This window comes from Antechinus flavipes, chromosome 3 (assembly GCF_016432865.1).
Source record: "Antechinus flavipes isolate AdamAnt ecotype Samford, QLD, Australia chromosome 3, AdamAnt_v2, whole genome shotgun sequence".
Taxonomy (NCBI): Eukaryota; Metazoa; Chordata; class Mammalia; order Dasyuromorphia; family Dasyuridae; genus Antechinus; species Antechinus flavipes.
The window spans coordinates 83,522,039-83,544,516 of NC_067400.1; the positions used below are offsets into that span (position 1 = coordinate 83,522,039).

Genomic DNA, 22,478 nt, shown 5'->3' on the forward strand with positions numbered 1-22,478 from the left:
CTTGAAAGTCTGACCCCAAAGGTCAACTAATGATGTAATCAGGCAATCAACAACACAGAGCTAACAGTCTTCATTATTCATGTGTGAATTACTCATAGCAAACTTAAAATCCCTGATAGGCATATGTCTGGCTCACCTCTCCCCAAAGCTTGTTGATTTAATACAGTTTGCTTAGGCTGATATTAAAATTAATAATTAGGAAAATAAATCATATAGTTGTGGAGAAAAAACCCAAGACATATTTGCTACCAAAATAATTTATATTTGGCTCTGAGACAATCTGTGGTTTTGAATCACTTGGGCCACTAGTCTTTTCCATTAGCACAGATAATATTGCATAGGGAATTGACTATTATTACTCCTCCTAGTGTTAATTGTACCCTAAAATCAAATGAAAACTAATATTAACTCAAGTGACCAACCTAATAAAATGATATGTGTGCTGTGCCAATATACAAAGACCCCATAAATAGAATAAAATCCTACTCAATAAATTTCTGGCTGCCATGGCAAAAAGAAAAGCTAAGCTGTTCAGGAAAATTCCTGCTTAAGGCTTTTAAAGAGGGTGCATAACTCTTTGAATTTTTTGCTTAGAAATTATGCCTTGCACAGGCTAGAGAAAATGCATGTTGTATTTTCTGCTGCCCTCTTTATGCTAGTGACCCTGAATTTCAGGTAATGAACCACAGCTGTACTGCTTTAAGTTTCCAACCCTTCTCATTTAACCTCCTGTCTGTCTGATCTCACAACCTTAAAACTCTTTTAGGAAAAATGGGGCAATGCCAAAAATTTTAAATAAGGTCTGATATCTCTTCAAGGGGGAATACCTCCCTTAATTATGACACTCCTTTGTTATATAGCTTATTATGCAGATGATCACTTCATAGTCAGTACTTCAAGGATCTGTAATATCATCCCTCAATAATGGCATTTCTTCCACCAATGAAGACCGTAATCCCTATTAATAGATGTTCTTTCAGATGTTATGGTAGAAAAAAAAGTTTCCTCCCTTCAGTCAATCTGCAGATGTGTGTCTCTGTATTTTTCTATGGTGGCTCTTGGGTAAAAGACAATCTATCACTGGACTCGACTCCCAGTCTTTGCAGCTGGAATGGACCTGCCAAAGCTTATGCTCTGTTGGAATAACTTTCAGGAATGTCAGGTCACCTTCATGACATAATGAAGGATCATAATTGTGGAAATTAATGAACTATGCTTAAGAGAGATTTGCAATTTCACACACAATCCTGAGACTTTGATCTACTTTATACATGAAAATATTCCAATCATTTTCCATTTGCTAGACAAGTCACCTAACTTTTCAAAACTCAGTTTTCTTATCTATAAAACAGAAATAATAATAATAATAATAATACTTGCCTCACAGGATTGTTGGGGAAACACACACACATAAAGATCACATAAATGTTAACTATTCTTATTATAAAAATTAAATTTTAAAAGGAATAAAAAGATAAAATAAAGTATTTCAAATGGTCTATTTGACTCCTACAAGTTTTAATATGTTAAGTTTGCTTATGAGTTTTAAAATAATATAAAGCAAAGACAATCATTAAAGTAAACAACAATTATTCAAATTTACATAGCATTTTCAAGTTGACAGTTTGCTTTCTTCACAAAATTTCTGAGTGCTTGTCACATAGTTAATAATTCTTGATTTCCTAAGGTTTGATCATCTCATTCCTTTGCTCAGTACACCACAATGGCTCCCTGTTGCCTCCAGAATCGTATATACCCTTCTCTATTTGACATTTAGAGTTCTTCACAACCTAGCCCCTACCTATGTCTCCAGTCTTATTCTATACATTACTTCCCTTTCTGTACTTTACAATGCAGCCAAAATGGCATTCTTGTTGTTTCTCACACATTTCCTATCTTCATGCCTTTGCCTTAGATGTTCCCCAATTCTGGCACCTTACCTCCAACTCTCAGTCCCATGTTTTCTTCAAAATTCAGCTCAACTATCACCTTTTAAATGAAGTCCCTTCTCATCCCTCACTAGTATTCTCCTTCCTCAAAAATTTACTCTTCATTTGCTTTTCTATATATTTATATACTTTTTTTCCTTCTTTGGTAGAAGGTAAGCCCTCCGAGGATAGGAATTGTTTAACCTTATTGTTTGGATCCCTATCATCTAGCAGGCAAAAAGGCAGAGGCAGATAGAAAGCATAGTAGATAGAAGACGGGATCTGCAGTCTTCTGTACTCAAATCCTACCTCAGAAATTTACTAGCTGTATATACCTGGCTAAGTCACTTAACCTATGCCATAGTTTTCTCATCTGTAAAACAGGGATAATAATAACACCTATCTTCCAGCGTTTTTGTGAAGATTAAATGAGATAAAATTTGTAAAGACATTGCAAAAGTCTCAATACTCTAAATGCTAGCTATTATTACTAGCACAGTGTCTGGCACAAAGCTAGTGCTTAACCATTGATTGACTGGTTAATTCATTTTAACTGAGCGATTCATTTAGCCTTTCAATGCTCCATGTAACTTAGCTGTGCAATAATTTCAGATCTTCATGGTAGAGGGAGCCTTCCTCCCCAGGTAATCACAGGTTCCAACTCCCATGCCCCAAAACTCAAAATAAAAAAGTTTGCATTAGCATAATTGTATTTTAAGTGCTCTTAAAGAATTTAGAAAAATGGCATCAAATTTGACTCCAATCAGAAGGGTGCTGGAGGCAGCTTGATCTGGCTCACACGCAAACAGACTGTTAAGTTTGTAGTATGAACATTAGCCTCTCAGAAATGAGCAAACCTATACATGTGGGCTTAATAAATTATTTTGTAAATCATCTAGACATAAGAAAAGCATGGAGAAAATGTTAATGATGCAGATGAAACTTAGAAATGTGTCCCAATGAACAAGCTGGTCAACATTTATCCTGCTACAAACCCACTTTCTATATCATTTTACTCATGTTTCTTTGTACAGGGTTTAAAATAAAAAGGGAAATGGTAAGTAGAAAGAATAGAGACAGTAATGATTCCATGGCAACCTTGTTTCTGTGAATTCCAATTAAAAATGACACCAGGACTATTATCAATTTACTTCCTATCTAAATGGGAAAGAAAGTGCTAAGAAGGGTTAAATCAGTAAATAAAGTGCATTTATTTTTGTTCATTTATTTTCAGCACATCAATAGGATCTTGGTAATTTTTTTTAAAATTATGAATCATCATTTCTCTCTGTGGCAAACAACCTTCCATCAAAGGGACAGAGGGAGTAAGAAGGAAGCTAGAAGCACAAAACTGAAAATATTGATTATTTCCTCCTAAAGTGCTTTAGAAAAGCAATTGAGGTAATACATAGTGATAGGTGGCAAATGTAATTATCTGTAGACACAACTCACACTGAGAGACAGAATGGCTAGAAGTCTAGTCATACAATTAAAGATTGGGACTACAAAGGTATCTTTCTACCCCTGCTAATTAGATGATGCTCTAGAGATGGATTAAAAAATGAACATTTATGTCACTCACTTTGATGTTTCCAAATAGAGTACACACACACAAAATTACACACACACATATACACACAGCTGACAATAAGCAAAACATGAATAACTAAATTTTCCTTATTACATATGTTTTCTAGTATCATAAAAACAAAATCATACAATCTAGCCCAATGTTAGGCACATAATAGGTGTTCAATGAATAGTTATTAATTTGAATAGTGTTGGTTAAAAGGGACACCATCTTTAAGTAGCTTATCTTCCTTATTCACAATCAATATAATAGAATGCAAATATAAAACATCTTATCCAAGAAGGCTGATGGCAGTTCGGGAGAGGAGGAATGAAGTATAAAATCACTTTGGAAATATTGAATATGAGATGCTAAATAACAGTGTTATTAAATAATCTTAATAGAATTTTGACACCACAAAAACTTCAAAATAGATATCTTTCTGACAGGTATGTTGCATTTCTTACCTTCTCGAATGGCTGTGAAAGGGACCCCTTCTTCGGTGTTCATACTGATGACTTTCAAAGCAACGAGCTGACCATTTATTCTGCAATAGTAGGAGAGTTATATACTCTTATTCAAATGATCATCAGCAGTACCTTATATGAAAATAAATTTATTCCCAAACTTCAGACTTGATCCCAAATAATTTCTACAGTCTTAAAAGTACTTTCCAATCTGGAGATTCTATGGTTCTGATCATTCCAAGCTTTTCTTAAAGATGTTTAAACCTATCCTATATTTATGCAACACAATTAAAGTGAGGTAGTCCTGGAACTCCTGTATTTCATAAAAGTACATAACTAACATAAAGACTAAAAAACAATGTGATATTTGCCCATATATCATATTTTATATGACATATTTTAATTAATGTTTCACCAAAATATGAACTATAATTTTTCCTTATTTTAAAGACTTTATAAAAAAATCTTTGGGAAAAATATATTATCAATAAATCAATTAGAATTTAATCTCTTATGCTTTTCATATGTACACAGAGCAAACTTAGTTCTTAGGAAGACAGAATTATATTCTGTGGTCTTTTTGTCAAAACACAATACAATCAAATTGACGAGTTATATCTATATATGTAGAATAGAACACTGAAGCAAATAAGTAAAAGATTCAGTCAAGGATGTCTATTATTGTAATTAGGGGGTGGAGATTTAAGAGCCCCAGATTTGTGGTCTGAGACCCTATGTGATCTTGGTCAAGGCAAGATACACTTTTCTTGGGTCTCAGTTTCCTTATTTGTAAAATGATGATATTAAGCTAGACAAGTAGCCCCTTAGAACCCTTCTATGTCTCAGTATTTAATCTTTTCCTGTGGCTCTTGACAATAGCAACTCATCTTCATGCCCCAAAATGGTAAACCAAGATCCCAGTGCCAGAGGAAAACCATATCCTATGTAAGTACATTTTTGCCTAGGGAAAGTTAGGCTGGCAAACACACACACACACACACACACACACACACACACACACACACACACACCCCTACCACCACCACCAACCACAACAAAAACTGCATCATGGGTTGATTTGCATGGAAAGAATATAACGTTGATTTCTTTGTGTGTATGTGTGTGGGGGGCATATTACTCTTCATTCAGAAAAGGACTTGGGGCAAGAGTTTTTTTTGCAGGGAGAGGAGCCACAAGAGTTCTTTAAACAATAAATATGAAACTCTAGAGCATAGCATCCTGATTATATCCTAAATAAAGGACTTGGACCAACCAATGGGATATTCTGCTTCATAAATATAGATGGTGGTCACTCACCGGCTGATTCCCTTATAGACTGTAGCATAAGTGCCTTCACCTAGCTTTTCCAAATTCAAGTAAGATGAGGCAGCTCCGAATGGAAGGCTCTTCCTCTGTTTGAACAGGGGATGAAGGGAAAGACACTTAATTAGTTCTGGCATTTTCACAGAGAAATTAGATAATAATTGCCCACCTGAGCTTTTAGGGGATGCCCAGTATTTGTCCTGCAGTAATGATCAACATCCCCACATAAAATTACACTAAATTCCTGTGATCAACTCAGCTGCTCACTCACCCATGGAAAACCTTGTTCAAGGTCCTTTTCTTGGAAAGAATCACTGTTGCTCCTTGGCCTTTTACTCCTAAACTTCCGGGCCTGGGATGCATGTGATCCCTTGGGGTGCAGTGAAGTCATGGAGCGTGATGCTTCTCTTAGGTCTGTGAGCTGAAAGAAACATACAGGAAGAAAGTGAATTTGAGGCAAGATTCCAAAGGTGATGACATTTTCTTTCTCTTTGCTTGCCTGACTTTTCACTTCAGGTGACTGAGAGAACCTCCTCAAAGCTTAACCTTTCCTGACAGCCAGATTCTTAAAAGCCCATCATGGCAGCTGGCAAAACACCAAAGCTTTTATTTAAGAAACAGCCTCTATTTAAAAATACATCCTTGGCACTTAAGGTCATTTCAGATACAATGATGGATGTCTTCCCTATTCTACTCTCTCCTTATCCTAACTGACCCAGTCACGCCTGCTCAATTCTTCTAGCATGGAAACAACAAAATTCAGGTGCCCAGCAGATACTGAATAATCAATATTTCTCATTCCTGCAAGGGGCTAAGTCAAATTCTAACTAACTGCTGCAACTGTCTGACTTTCTCTTTCTGGAATTGATACTGTAAATCTACTAACTCAGAGATTTAAATTACTCACTGTAATTCATGTCAAGGGAGTTCAGCACAGCCCCCCTCCCCAACCCCCAAAGCATGGGAATAGTACCTTTCTCATTTTTACAACAACACACTCATCTGATTAAAACAAAATAAAACAATCCACAGTCACAAATCTTTGTGGCCCGAGAAATAATTTGTTTTTGTTGGTTTAAATTTACTGCAGAAAATTCAGCTTTATCCACAGAACGGAAGACTAATTGCTGCTCATTTTGGCACTAGCTTTTTGAGAAAGATGCTACTGGCTGGGAGAAGAAATACCTCTAATGCAGAATCCACCGCCACAGGCTGACTCCTTTGGCAGCTGCGGGCTCTTTCCTCTGAGCGATAGCAGCTGCATCTTGGCTGGCGAGCATTTGAACACAGCTCTTGACCCATAATTGCCTAGGTGAGGCGGGAGAATACATTCGTAATTCTCCCCTTCTTCCTCTGCTGCTCTTTGCTCATTCCTCTTTTGTCAGAGGTCAGTGATGCCGGAGCTTTCACATGACTCACACGAGGTCTCTGCCTGAAGCAGTCTCATTACTTCAGCAGTTTCTCTCCATTAGTGCAAGGAGCAATCTCTCTGAAAGGCTGCTCTATGTATTCATACGTGCTTATCCAAAAACAAGGTTGATGCATTAGGATGGCTAAAAACTTTCCAGAGGATTTGGCAGTTTGAAAGTTCTTACACCCACGTTTACCATAAACCAGGGAACTCTTTACATATGGACCATTTGCTTTAATGTGCATATTGCTATTAATTATGGAATAATTAATAATTAATAATCTATTAATTATGATAATATGTACTGGGGATAGGGTAGCTGGATGGCACAGTGGATAGAATTCCAGGCCTGTAGTCAGGAAGACTCACCTTCCTAAATTCAAATCTGCTCTTAGATATTTATTAGCTGTGTGACCTTAGGCAAGTCACTGGGCAGATTCTGTGTGACTCAGTTTCCTCATCTGTAAAATGAACTGGAAACCCAACCTCCACCAGTATCTTGGCCAAGAAAAGCCCAAATAATGTTAGAAGAGTCAGGTATGACTGAAATAAACAAAAAACAATCACCTAGCAATGATGTCGAACCCAAATAGAGATAAGGTCCCTGCTGGTAATAAGTAGACTTAGAAAACAACAAATTACATTATTTATCTTATATCATATTTTTGTTTATTCTTAAACATTTCCTACTAATATTTTAATCTGGTTCTGGATGCACTTGGGAGTTTTGCAGGTACGAATGTGACATCTGCTCTACCGTTCTGGTGTCCACGATTCACCAGTCAGGGAAACCTTTGGGTGATCCTCAATTTCAGTTCTTTGCAAACCAAAATATTCCATGATAAAAAATCCACATGACAAAAGCAAAAATAATACTTTCTAACATTTTTCACTAAGGTATACAACATTCTTTGCACATTATCTCATTTGATCCTCACAATAACCTGTAAGGTGGATGCTACACTTATAACTCCATTTGCAGAAGAAGAAGCAGGTTACGTTTAAGTGACTTTTCCAGGACCATACAGTTAGTAAATATTTAAAGAAGGGTTGACTTTGAATCAGGTCTCCCTTATTTCAAGTCCAAGAGGACTGACTGACTGAACCACCTTGCTGAGTGATGATCTCATCATAGATGTTTGAAGTATTGAAGTATTTTAAATAGGCTTAAAATATAGTGTACTGGGTAGGAGGTATGAAAATAAATTCATTTCATGCAAAAACAACAGAGTACAATTCTTAGACTACCTCCTTCCTGCATTTTTTAAATTTAAATTTTGCTTTGCTAATAGTGCCTTCTGCTGACAATCAAAAATTTTGCTTTGCTAACAGTGCCCTCTGCTGACAATCAATGGTACCACAAGAGAATAAAATCAAGGATCAGTGCATCTACAATTTAAAAATCATAGAATCATTAATTTAAAGTTGCAAAGAACCTTAAAGATTATCTGGTCCAATCTCCTCATTTTACAAAGAAAAAACTGAAATTCATAGAGTTAAAAAGATTTATCTCGGTCACAAGTTAATGGAGAAAGGACTTGAACGCAGATCTTCTGATACCAGATTTAGCCTTACTTCTTTTAATAGCTGCTTTATAGGCTTTTAAAATCATGCACTTACTTTCAATAGATTTGGGATGGAAAGAGCCATCAGCATGCAGAGAGAGACTGAATGTAGATCAAAGCATAGTATTTTCACCTTTTTGTTGTTTGTTTGCTTGTTTTTTTTTTCTCATGTTTTTTTCCCTTTTGATCTGATTTTTCTTGTGCAACATGACAAATGTGGATATATGTTTAGAAGACTTGCACATGTTTATTCTATATTGTATTTCTTGTTGTTTGGGAAGAGGGAAAGCAAGGAAAAATGATAAAAATCTTAAAGTTTTGCAAAGGTAAATGCTGAAAACTATTTTTGCATGTATTTGGGAGAATAAAATACTATTAAAGTTTTTTTTTTGCATTTTTTTTACTAATGTATTTAATTGTTGTTTGACTGATGTTGTGTATCAGCCACAATTTAAATCCTGCTTCAGATACTTGACTAGCTGTCACTTAACTTCTCTCAGTGTCAGTTTCTTCATTTGTAATATGAGGATAATAATAGTACCTGCCTTACAGGGTTGTTGTATCAAATGAGACAATCTATGTAAATGTTTTGTAAATCTTGAAGCACTATGTAAATTCTAACTTTTTTATTAAAATTATTACTATAATAAATGTGATTCAAAAGTTCCTATAATTATTTCCCACATCTACCTCCCTTGGGAAAGAATAATACAAAATATTCACTGATGATGAAGGAAGGAATCTATTATGTGGAGCAAGGTGATACATCATCTCTCCTATTATCCCAGAGAACGCCCAATCTTAGTTCAGGTAAATCTTTCTGGGTTGTTCTTTTATTATTCATGCCCTGTTATTGTTGTTCAGTTACTTCAATTGTATCCAAGTTTTCATGACTCCATTTGGAGTTTTCTCGGCAAAGATACTGGAGTGATTAGCCATTTCCTTCTCCAGCTCATTTTACAAATAAAGAAATTGAGGTAAACAGGTTTAAGTGATTTGACTAGAGTCACCCAGCTAGTAAATGTCTGAGGCTGGATTTGAACTCATGAAGATGAGTGTTCCTGACTCCAGACCCAGCACTTTATCCACTGAGTCACTTAGCTGTCCATTTGTGCCCTGTCATTCCTCAAACTTGAGTCATTCTCACCATCTTCCTTAGCTCCTTCTTTGATGCCTATAAACATGCCCAAGTCATCCCCATCCTAAAACAACAACAACAACAAACAACTTTAATTTAACCCTGACATCCCCTCAAGCTATCATCTTATATCTCACTTCTTTCTCACTGCCAATATTCTAGAAAGAATTGTCTATTCTGTGTACTTGTCTTGCCTCACAACTCATTAGCTTCTTTACTCTTTTCAATCTGGCTTCATATCACTTTATTGAAACTACTCTCAAAGATTACCAATGATTTCTTAACTAATAAATCTGATGGCCTTTTTCCTCAGACTTCATGCTTTTTTTTTTTCTTTAATCTCACTGGAAACACTATGAATCAACACTTCCTCCTGGATACTCTCTCCTCTTGTCCTTCATCACATTAAGCTCTCCTAATTTCCTCCTCCAGATCTGATCACACTTTGCTTTAGTGATCACTATCCATCTCTTATTCCCTAACCATGGGTATCCCTAAGGTTCTATCTTGGATCCTCCTTTTTTCTCTCTTTGCTCTCTCCCCTATATAGATGATTCCTAAATCTATATAGTCACTCCCTATCTCATTTCTAAACTCCACTCCTTCAATCTATTAGATATGATCCTTTGGATATTCCACCAGCAGCTTAAACTCAACATGACCAAAATTAAACTCATCATTTTTCTCTCAAGCTTTCAGATTTCCTTATTTCAGAGAATGATCCTTTCAGTAATGCATATTTATAACTCTGAAATCATCTTCAATTGTTCAATTTCCCTCTGTCATTCATTCCCTTCTTTATATTCACACAAGCATCATTCCACTTCAGGCCCAGGTGCTCTCTCTCTCTCTGTGTATATCTTGTCTGTGTCTGTCTGTGTCTCTATGTGTGTATGTGTCTCTTTCTGTCTCTGTCTCTGTCTCTCTGTGTGTATGTGTGTCTTTCTCTGTGTATCTCTCTATCTCTTTCTCTGTTTCTCTGGCTGGTTGTATGTCTCAACTCTGTCTCAATCTTTGTCTCTCTGTGTCTGTCTATTACTCTCTCTCTCCTCTCCTCTCCTCTCTTCTCTTCTTCTCCCCTCTCTTCTTCTCTTCTCCTCTCCTCTCCTCTTTTCTCCTTTCCTCTCCTCTCCTCGCCTCTCCTCTCCTCTTCTCTTCTATCCTCTTCTCTCTTTCTCTCCCTCCCTCCCTCTCTTTCTCTCTCTCTCTCTCTCTCTCTCTCTCTCTCTCTTTCTCTCTCTCTCTCTCTCTCTCTCTCTCTCTCTCTCTCTCTCCTCTCTCTCTCTCTCTCCCTCCCTCCTTCCCTCCCTCTCTTTCTTTCCCTCTCTCTCTCTCTCTCTCTCTCTCTCTCTCTCTCTCTCTCTCTCACACACACACACACACACACACACACACACACACTTACCTCATAATTACTCTTTCTGTTTCTAGTCTCTGGCCCCACCTCAATCTACCCTCCACACAGCTGCCAAGACAATATTCTATTCACTGACTGACTACCTGTTAACCCTAGGTTAAAATCCAAACAGCTCAACTGTCATTTAAAGCCCTTCACTGTCATATAAAGCTCTTCACAATCTGGCACTAACCTACAACTCCAGCCTTACTTTATATTATTCCCCTTCGTGTACTCTACGCTGTACCCAAACCAAACTAGTAGCTAGTTCTTCTCTAATTCAACATTTGTACAAGCCATCCTCCATGGGCCTGATATAAAGATATCTGTCTTCAGTTCTCAAACAGTTCCCTACCTTATCTTTCTTCAAGATTTAATCCAGCCATCATCTCTTCTACTAAGCTCTCCCTGTTCCCCCTAAATGAAAAGCTTTTGTATCTACATTTCCAAATAGATCCCTCTCTCCTACCTATATATCTATCTCTCATAACAAAAAATAAAGATGAAAAAGAAGTCAGTATAGTCCATGTTCCATACTTAATCTCCACTTTCCATTCTTTTCAATGAAAGGGAAAAAAAGTATTTTCTTGTCTCTTCTTCAGTGCCAAGAGCAGACATAATTATAACAGTATTCCATTTTGGCTGGCTTTAACGTTATTTAATTCCATTATTTGATTATTTATATACATATTGCATACTTCCTGCAGCATCTTAGTTTATGAGGGATGACTACTTTTCTTTTTGCTTTTATATTCCCCATATAGTATAGTGCCTTGCACATAGTTGGTGTTCAATAAATATTAGTGGAGTTGGGTTAAGTGCTCTTCATTTAAACTGCCAGGCTCAAGTCTTCAACCTCAATATCTATGATTTCTGACATTGTTCTCAAAACCAGACTCTTATCTAGATTTTTTCCTCCAATCTTTCATCTTTAAAAATGTTACTTGAGGGGTGGAGCCAAGATGGCTGGGAGACATGTCTTTTTCTGAGCTCTCCCCATGTCCTTCAAATTAACAACAAACCAAGCCTCTCAAGTGGTTTTGGAATGGCAGAACCCACACATATTGGGAATGTAACAAATTTCCAACAAAAAATAATTTGGAAGATCTTCAGAAAAGATTTATTTCAGCTGGGCATGGAGGGAGAAGGGCCAAGTGCAGGCACCAAAGCATGGGGAATGCAGAGACCAAGGGCAGTGTGGCAACCTATGCCAAGGAATCTACTGGGAGGAATCTATAACAGTATTGGCTACTCTGGCCTGGGTGCAAGCCAGTAGATCAGTATATTAGCTGTAATACATCCAAAACAAATACAAAAGGCAAAGAGTGAGCCCTCTAAACTCCAGAATATCATGGGACCTAGCCACATTAGTCAGTACTGATCTAGTGCAGTTACTGTCACTCGTAGAGGAAGCTTGGACAATCTCCCTTTCACCCTAAAAGCTGACTTCAACTTTTTTTTAAAAAAATAAGCAAAAAATAAAAAAAGAGACTTCCGGTTAAGATGGCGGAGAGGAGGCACACAGCTGTGTAAGCTCCACGCTTTCTCTCACTATCCATTTCATTACAAGCCTCTGAATTAATGCTTGACTGAAAAAAAACCCACAAATAGTTACCAAGAGAAGCCATCCTTGAGATTCGCCAAGAAAGGTCTGTCTTTACTGGAGGGCTGGGACGGTTTTAGATCGGGCGCAGGCGGCGGGCAGCGGCAGTGAGAGCACGGGAGCAGACTGGAGAGGGGGTGGGGAGTGATCGCAGCCATCTCTGCGGGGAGAGCTTCGCTACAGGACTGGATACTTTGCTCTGGCAGCAAGTCAGCAGCCCAGCAGAGAAGCTAAAAACACCCAGGGTGAAGAATACAACCCCAAACAGCTGGAGTCTCCCGGGACCTGGCCGCCTCCCCTTTACCCCCCCCCCCCCAGTGACTCAGCACACTCTGGGATCTCAGAGCGCAGGCGCAGCACAGTCCGGCTAGTGCCTCACTGCTGCCCCCCACAGTCTGGAGAGGAAGCTCGGTAACACATCCAGCCCCTCCCCCAAAGAAAGACTCCAGTTTTTTCTGTTTTTCTTTGCTAGTTTGTCTTTGATTATTAGACAAAATGAGCAAGAAACTGAAGAGGACTTTAACCCTTGACAGCTTCTATACAGATAGAGAGCAGACTCTAAATCCTGAGGAGACTAAAAACAGACAGTCTCCAGGTGAATCCCCAAAGGAGGAGATCATCTGTTCCTCAGCACAGATGAACCTCATAGAAGTAATTAAAAAGGCTCTCACAAGGGAGCTAGAAGAAAAATGGGAAAAGCAGAGTGAGGCTTGGCAAAAGGAGAGGGAAGCTTGGGAAAAGGAGAGGGAGACTTGGCAAAAGAGCCTGGAGAAGTCAGTTAAAGACAGAGTGGATAAAGAAGTAAAATCCTTGAAAAATAGGATTGGTGAACTGGAAAACAAAATTGGCGAAATGGAAAAAATTCCACAGAACAAAAGAACTCAATGGGACAATTAGAAAAAGATTTTTAAAAAGTGAGTGAAGAAAATACTTCACTGAAAATCAGAATTGAACAATTGGAATTGAATGACTCGAGGAGACAAGAAGAATCAGTCAAGCAAATCCAAAAAAATCAAACAATGGAAAAGAATGTGAAATACCTTCTGGGGAAGACAACAGACCTGGAAAACAGATTCAGGAGAGACAATCTGAGAATCATTGGACTTCCAGAAAAACATGATGAAAAAAAGAGCCTGGACACTATTTTCCAGGAAATTATCAAAGAGAACTGCCCAGAAGTCATAGGAACAGAGGAAAAAATAAACATTGAAAGGATTCATCGATCACCCACTGAAAGGGATCCTAAAATCAAAACACCAAGGAATATAGTGGCCAAATGCTAGAACCCTCAGACGAAGGAAAAAATACTGCAAGCAGCTAGAAAAACCCAATTCAAGTATCAAGGAGCCACAATAAGGATCACCCAGGATCTGGCAGCATCCACATTAAAAGATCGAAGGGCCTGGAATATGATATTCCGAAAGGCTAAGGAACTTGGTATGCAACCAAAAATAACTTACCCAGCCAGAATGAGCATCTTTTTCCAGGGAAGAAGATGGACATTCAACGAAGTAAGCGAATTTCATCTATTTCTGATGAAAAAGCCAGAACTTAACAAAAAGTTTGATCTACAAATATAGAACTCAAGAGAAATCTAAAAAGGTAAAGATTAATCTTGGGAACTATATTTCGACTATATAGATGTATAAAGAATACATGTATACCTTGTTCTAGAAATTAATGTGGAAAGGACATTGTACCAGAAAAAGGGTAAAGTGGGGGTAGTACATCTCCTGAAGAGGCATAGGAAACTTATTATATCTGAGAGAAAGAATGGAGGGGGATGAATATAGTGGGTATCTTACTGCCTTCAGAATTGGCTTTAAGTGAAAAATCTTAAGACATATTCAATCTATGGTGAAACTTCTCCCACCTCATTGAAAAGTGAGAAGGGAAAAGTGAAAAGGGAAGGAATAAGCTAAGTGGAAGGGAATACGGAAACTGGGAGGGAAAGGGGTAAGATAGGGGGAGGAACTCTAAGGCGGGGGGAGGGATACTAAAAAGGGAGAGCTGTGAGAAGCAAGTGGTGCTCACAAGCTTAATACTGGGAAGGGGGGAAAAGGGAAAGAAGGGAGAAAAACATAAACCGGGGTTAACAAGATGGCAAGTAATACAGAATTGGTCATTCTAACCATAAATGTGAACGGGGTAAACTCCCCCATAAAGAGGAAGCGGTTAGCAGAATGGATTAAAAGCCAGAATCCTACAATATGTTGTTTACAGGAAACACACCTGAAGCGGGGAGATACATGCAGGTTAAAGGTAAAAGGTTGGAGCAAAATCTACTATGCTTCAGGTGAAGTAAAAAAAGCAGGGGTAGCCATCCTGATCTCAGATCAAGCTAAAGCAAAAATTGATCTAATTAAAAGAGATAAGGAAGGGCACTATATCTTGCTAAAGGGTAGCATGGATAATGAAGCACTATCTATATTAAACATATATGCACCAAGTGGTGTAGCATCTAAATTCTTAAAAGAGAAATTAAGAGAGCTGCAAGAAGAAATAGACAGTAAAACTATAATAGTGGGAGATCTTAACCTTGCACTCTCAGAATTAGATAAATCAAACCACAAAATAAATAAGAAAGAAGTCAAAGAGGTAAATAGAATACTAGAAAAGTTAGATATGATAGATCTCTGGAGAAAATGTAGTGGAGACAGAAAGGAATACACTTTCTTTTCAGCAGTTCATGGAACCTATACAAAAATTGACCATATATTAGGACATAAAAACCTCAAACTCAAATGCAGTAAGGCAGAAATAGTAAATGCATCCTTCTCAGACCACGATGCAATGAAAATTACATTCAACAAAAAACCAGAGGGAAGTAGACCAAAAAATAATTGGAAACTAAATAATCTCATACTAAAGAATGATTGGGTGAAACAGCAAATCATAGACATAATTAATAACTTCACCCAAGAAAATGATAATAATGAGACATCATACCAAAATGTATGGGATGCAGCCAAAGCGGTGATAAGGGGAAATTTCATATCTCTAGAGGCCTATTTGTATAAAATAGAGAAAGAGAAGGTCAATGAATTGGGTTTGCAACTAAAAATGCTAGAAAAGGAACAAATTAAAAACCCCCAGTCAAACACTAAACTTGAAATTCTAAAAATAAAAGGAGAGATCAATAAAATTGAAAGTAAAAAAACTATTGAATTAATTAATAAAACTAAGAGTTGGTTCTATGAAAAAACCAACAAAATAGACAAACCCTTAGTAAATCTGATTAAAAAAAGGAAAGAGGAAAATCAAATTGTTAGTCTTAAAAATGAAAAGGGAGAACTTGCCACTAACGAAGAGGAAATTAGAGCAATAATTAGGAATTACTTTGCCCAACTTTATGCCAATAAATTCGACAACTTAAATGAAATAGAAAAATACCTCCAAAAATATAGCTTGCCCAAACTAACAGAGGAAGAAGTAAATATCCTAAACAGTCCCATCTGAGAAAAAGAAATAGAACAAACTATCAATCAACTCCCTAAGAAAAAATCCCCAGGACCAGATGGATTTACATGTGAATTCTACCAAACATTTAAAGAACAATTAACTCCAATGCTAAATAAACTATTTGAAAAAATAGGGATTGAAGGAGTCCTACCAAACTCCTTTTATGACACAGACATGGTACTGATACCTAAACCAGGTAGGCTGAAAACAGAGAAAGAAAATTATAGACCAATCTCCCTAATGAATATTGATGCTAAAATCTTAAATAAAATATTAGCAAAAAGATTACAGAAAATCATCCCCAGGATAATACACTATGACCAAGTAGGATTTATACCAGGAATGCAGGGCTGGTTCAATATTAGGAAAACTATTAGCATAATTGACTATATCAATAACCAACCAAACAAAAACCATATGATCATCTCAATAGATGCAGAAAAAGCATTTGATAAAATCCAACATCCATTCCTAATAAAAACACTTGAGAGCATAGGAATAAATGGACTTTTCCTTAAAATAGTCAGGAGCATATATTTAAAACCATCAGTAAGCGTCATATGCAATGGGGAAAAACTGGAACCTTTCCCAGTAAGATCTGGAGTGAAGCAAGGTTGCCCACTATCACCATTATTATTTAATATCGTATTAGAAACACTAGCCTCGGCAATAAGAGTCGAGAAAGATATTAAAGGAATTAGAGTAGGCAATGAGGAAACCAAACTATCACTCTTTGCAGATGATATGATGGTATACCTAGAGAACCCCAGAGATTCTACTAAAAAGCTATTAGAAATAATTCATAATTTTAGCAAAGTAGCTGGCTACAAAATAAATCCCCATAAATCCTCAGCATTTTTATACATCACCAACAAAACCCAACAGCAAGAGATACAAAGAGAAATTCCATTCAGAATAACTGTTGATACCATAAAATATTTGGGAATCTATCTACCAAAGGAAAGTCAGGAATTATATGAGCAAAATTATAAAAAAGTCTCCACACAAATAAAGTCAGACTTAAATAATTGGAAAAATATTAAGTGCTCTTGGATCGGCCAAGCGAACATAATAAAGATGACAATACTCCCTAAACTAATCTATTTATTTAGTGCTATACCAATCAGACTTCCAAGAAAATATTTTAATGATCTAGAAAAAATAACAACAAAATTCATATGGAACAATAAAAAGTCAAGAATCTCAAGGGAATTAATGAAAAAAAAAATCAAATGTAGGTGGCCTAGCTGTACCTGATCTAAAATTATATTATAAAGCAGCAGTCACCAAAACCATTTGGTATTGGCTAAGAAATAGATTAGTGGATCAGTGGAAAAGGTTAGGTTCACAAGACAGAATAGTCAACTATAGCAATCTAGTGTTTGACAAACCCAAAGCCCCTAACTTCTGGGAAAAGAATTCATTATTTGATAAAAACTGCTGGGATAATTGGAAATTAGTATGGCAGAAATTAGGCATGGACCCACACTTAACACCATATACCAAGATAAGATCAAAATGGGTCCATGACCTAGGCATAAAGAACGAGATTTTAAATAAATTAGAGGAACATAGAATAGTTTATCTCTCAGACTTGTGGAGGAGAAAGAAATTTGTGACCAAAGATGAACTAGAGACCATTACTGATCACAAAATAGAAAATTTTGATTACATCAAATTAAAAAGCCTTTGTACAAACAAAACTAATGCAAACAAGATTAGAAGGGAAGCAACAAACTGGGAAAACATCTTCACAGTTAAAGGTTCTGATAAAGGCCTCATTTCCAAAATATGTAGAGAACTAATTCAAATTTATAAGAAATCAAGCCATTCTCCAATTGATAAATGGTCAAAGGATATGAACAGACAATTTTCAGAGGATGAAATTGAAACTATTACCACTCATATGAAAGAGTGTTCCAAATCATTATTGATCAGAGAAATGCAAATTAAGACAACTCTGAGATACCACTACACACCTGTCAGATTGGCTAAGATGACAGGAAAAAATAATGATGAATGTTGGAGGGAATGCGGGAAAACTGGGACACTAATGCATTGTTGGTGGAGTTGTGAACGAATCCAACCATTCTGGAGAGCAATCTGGAATTATGCCCAAAAAATCATCAAATTGTGCATACCCTTTGATCCAGCAGTGTTTCTATTGGGCTTATATCCCAAAGAAATACTAAAGAAGGGAAAGGGACCTGTATGTGCCAAAATGGTTGTAGCAGCCCTATTTGTAGTGGCTAGAAACTGGAAAATGAATGGATGCCCATCAATTGGAGAATGGCTGGGTAAATTGTGGTATATGAATGTTATGGAATATTATTGTTCTGTAAGAAATGACCAGCAGGATGAATACAGAGAGGACTGGCGAGACTTACATGAACTGATGCTAAGTGAAATGAGCAGAACCAGGAGATCATTATACACTTCGACAACGATATTGTATGAGGACATATTTTGATGGAAGTGGATTTCTTTGACAAAGAGACCTGAGTTTCAATTGATAAATGACGGACATAAGCAGCTACACCCAAAGAAAGAACACTGGGAAACGAATGTGAACTATCTGCAATTTTGTTTTTCTTCCCGGGTTATTTATACCTTCTGAATCCAATTCTCCCTATGCAACAAGAGAACTGTTCGGTTCTGCAAACATATATTGTATCTAGGATATACTGCAACATATCCAACATATAAAGGACTGCTTGCCATCTGGGGGGGGGGGGAAGAGGGAGGGGAAAAAAATTGGAACAGAAACGAGTGCAAAGGATAATGTTGTAAAAAAAAAATTACCCTGGCATGGATTCTGTCAATATAAAGTAATTATTAAATAAAAATTTAAAAAAAATAAAAAAATAAAAAAGAATTCTGACCATGGATAGTTTTTATGGAGAAAGAAAAAAAAAAAAAACAAAACAGATTTCAAACCCTGAGGATTGTCTCTAGATGAAGTCTCAAAGGGTGATATGAGTTGATCCCCATCTCACAAGGCTCTCTTGGAAAAAGTCAAAAAGGATTTTAAAAGAAAATTAGAAGGAAAAGTTAGGAGGAAAAAGTCAAAAGGGATCTTAAAAGAAAGTTAGAAAGAAAAGGAAATGAGAACTTTGCAAAAGGGTTTGGAAAGGGAAACACAGAAATTATCTGAAGAAAACTTACAAAATAGATTTAGCAAAATGGAAAAAGCATATAATTCCTTACAAAATAGATTTGATAAAATGGAAAAAGAAAACAATTCCTTGAAAAATAGAATTTGTGAAACAGAAAAAGAAAATAACTCTGAAAAACAGAATTTGTGAAATAGGAAAAAAATCCATAGAACAAAACAACTCATTTAAAAATTCAATTGGTCAAATACAAAAGGAGCTTTAAAAAAGTAGCTAAAGAAATAATTCACTAAAAATTAGAACTGAACAAATGTAAATAAATGACTCAATAAAACAACAAAAATCAAACAAACCTCCCCCCAAAAATGAAAAAAAAAATAGAAGAAAATGTAAAATACCTCTTTGGAAAAACAACTGACCTGGAAAACAGATCTAGGAGAGACAATCTAAACATTAGTGGACTTCCTAAAAAAACCATAATGAAAAAAAGAGCCTAGACATTATCCTTCAGGAAATCATCAAGGAAAACTGCCCTGATATCTTGGAATTGTAAGGTAAAACAACTATTGAAAGAATTCACCAATCACCTCCTAAAAGAGAACCCAAAATGAAAACTCCAAGGAATATTGTAGCTAAATTTTAGAACTATGAGACCAAGGAAAAAATACTGCAAGCAGCCAGAAAGAAACAATTCAAATATCAAGGAGCCACAATCAGGATTACCTAGCAGCTTCCACCTTAAAGGATCAAAGGGTCTGGAATCTGGAATTTGGAAAGGAATCCAAATTCATAGAGAAAAGTTAAGAGAGCTGCAAGAAGAAATAGTCAGCAAAACTACAATAGTGGGAGATCTAAACTTTGTTCTCTCAGAACTAAATAAATCAACCCATAAAATAAGTTAAGGAGATAAATAGAATTTTAGAAAAGTTAGATATGATAGATCTTTGGAGAAAATTGAATAAAGACAGAAAAAAAGTGTACTTCTTTCTCTGCTATTCATGGAAGCGATACAAAAATTGATCATATATTGGGCATAAAGACCTTAAAATCAAATGCAGAAAGGCAGAAATAGTAAATGCATTTTTTTAGATCATGATGCAATAAAAATTATATGCAATAAAAGGCCAGGGGAAAATAGACCAAAAATTAATTAGAAACTAAATAATTAATCCTAAAGAATGAATGGGTCAAACAACAATCATAGACACAATCAATATTTTCATCCAAGACAATAATGAGACAACATACAAAATTTGTGGGATACAGCCAAAGCGCTGATTAGGGGAAATTTTATATCTCTAGATGCTTACTTGCATAAAATAGAGAAAGAGAAGATCAATGAATTGGGCTTAAAATTTAAAAAAAAACTAGAAAAAGAAAAATTAAAAAAAAAAACCAATTGAATATCAAATCTGAAATTCTGAAAATAAAAGGGGAGATGAATAAAATTGAAAGTAAGAAAACAATTGAATTAATAAATAAAACTAAAAGTTGATTTTATGAAGAAACCAACAAAATAGATAAACCTTTAGTTAGTTTGATTAGAAAATGGAAAGAAGAAAATCAAATTGCTAGTCTCAAAAAATGAAAAGAGAAAACTTTCCACCAATTAAAAGGAAATGAGAGAAATAATTAGGAGATATTTTGCCCAACTATATGTCAATGAATTTGATAATCTAAGTAAAATGGAGGAATTCCTACAAAAATATAGATTGCCCTGATTAACAGAAGAAAAAATAAATTATATAAATAGTCCCATTTTGGAAAAAGAAATAGAACAAGCTATTAATCCAATCCCTAAGAAAAAAATCTCCAGGCCAGATGGATTTACATGTGAATTCTACTAAACATTTAAATAACAATTGACTCCAATATTATACAAACTATTTGAAAAAATAGGGAAAGAAGGACTGTCACCAAATTTCTTTTATGACACAGACATGGTACTGATACCTAAACCAGGTAAGTCAAAAACAGAGAAAGAAAATTATAGACCAAATTCTTTATGAATATTGATGCAAAAATCTTAAATAAAATATTAGCAAAGAGATTACAAAAAGTCATCCCTAGGATAATATATCACAACTATGTAGGATTTATAACAGGAATGCAGGGCTAGTTCAATATTAGGAAAACTATTAACATAATTGACTATATTAATAATCAAACTAACAAAAATCATATGATTATCTCAATAGATGCAGAAAAAGCATTTGATAAAATCCAACACTTATTTTTATATAAAATACTAGAGAGTATAGGAATAAATAGTTTTCCTTAAAATGTTCAGTAGCATCTATTTAAAACCATTAACAAGTATCATAGATAATGAGTTCAAACTAGAGCATTCCCAATAAGATCAGAGATGAAACAAGGTTCCCCACTATCACCATTATTATTTAATATTGCATAAGAAATGTTAGCTTTAGCAGTAAGAAGAGAAAAAGAGATTAAAAGAATTAGAGCAGGTAACGAGGAAACCAAATTATCACGCTTTGCAGATATGATGATATTCTTAGAGAACCCTAGAGAATCAACTAAAAAACTACTAGAAACAATTCACAACTTTAGCAAAGTTGCAGGATACAAAATAAATCCACATACATCATCAGCATTTATATATATTGCTAATAAAATCCAACAGCAAGAGATACAAAGAGAAATTCCATTTAAAATAATTGTCAATAATATAAAATATTTGGTAGTCTATCTGACAAAGCAAAGTCAGGAACTATATGAACACAACTACAAAACATTTTCCACACAAAGTCAGATCTAATCAATTAGAAAAATATTACATGCTCATAGGTAGGCTGAGTGAATATAATAAAAATTACAATACTACCTAAAATAATCTACCTATTTAGTATCATACCAATCAAATTCCAAAGAAATAATTTTACATATCTAGAAAAAATAATAACAAAGCTCATCTGGAAGAACAAAAGGTCAAGAATTTTAAGGGAATTAATGAAAAAAAAATCCCAATGAAGATGACCTAGCTTTCTAGACTTAAAAAGTATATTAAGTCATCAAATACCACTTTGATACTGGCTAAGAAATAGCGTAGACAATCAGTGGAACAGGTTTGGTTCACAGGACAAAATAGTCAATGACAACAGTAATTTACTGTTTGGCAAACCTAAAGACCTTAGCTTTGGGGATAGGAACTCACTATTTGACCAAAAAAATTGGAAAAGTATGGCGGAAACTAGGCATTGACCCATACCTAACACCATATACCAAGATAAAGTCAAAATGGGTTCATAATTTAGACATAATGAGTGATATTATAAGAAAATTAGAAAAACAAAAGATAGTTTACCTCTCATATCTGTGGAAAAGGAAGGAATTTATGACCAAAGATGAACTGGAGCTCATTATTAAACACAAAATACTTAATTTTGATTATATTAAATTTAAAAAGTTTTTGTACAAACAAAATTAATGCAGACAAGATTAGAAGAGAAACGATATCTAAAATTTATAGATATAAAAAGGT

The 22,478-nt window shown here is 35.6% G+C and overlaps 1 protein-coding gene across 1 annotated transcript in view; it reads right to left on the reverse strand.

Moving 5' to 3' along the window:
• CDK15 (cyclin dependent kinase 15) overlaps positions 1-6,590 on the reverse strand; it is a 136,347-nt gene extending 129,757 nt beyond the window's left edge. The window contains exons 1-4 of the mRNA XM_051983770.1: positions 6,474-6,590; positions 5,560-5,709; positions 5,283-5,377; positions 3,966-4,045 (exon numbers count right to left, since the gene is read on the reverse strand). Of these exons, the coding sequence (XP_051839730.1) occupies positions 3,966-4,045; positions 5,283-5,377; positions 5,560-5,709; positions 6,474-6,590 (442 nt within the window). The remainder of the gene's footprint in view (positions 1-3,965; positions 4,046-5,282; positions 5,378-5,559; positions 5,710-6,473) is intronic.
• Positions 6,591-22,478: the final 15,888 nt, after the last annotated feature.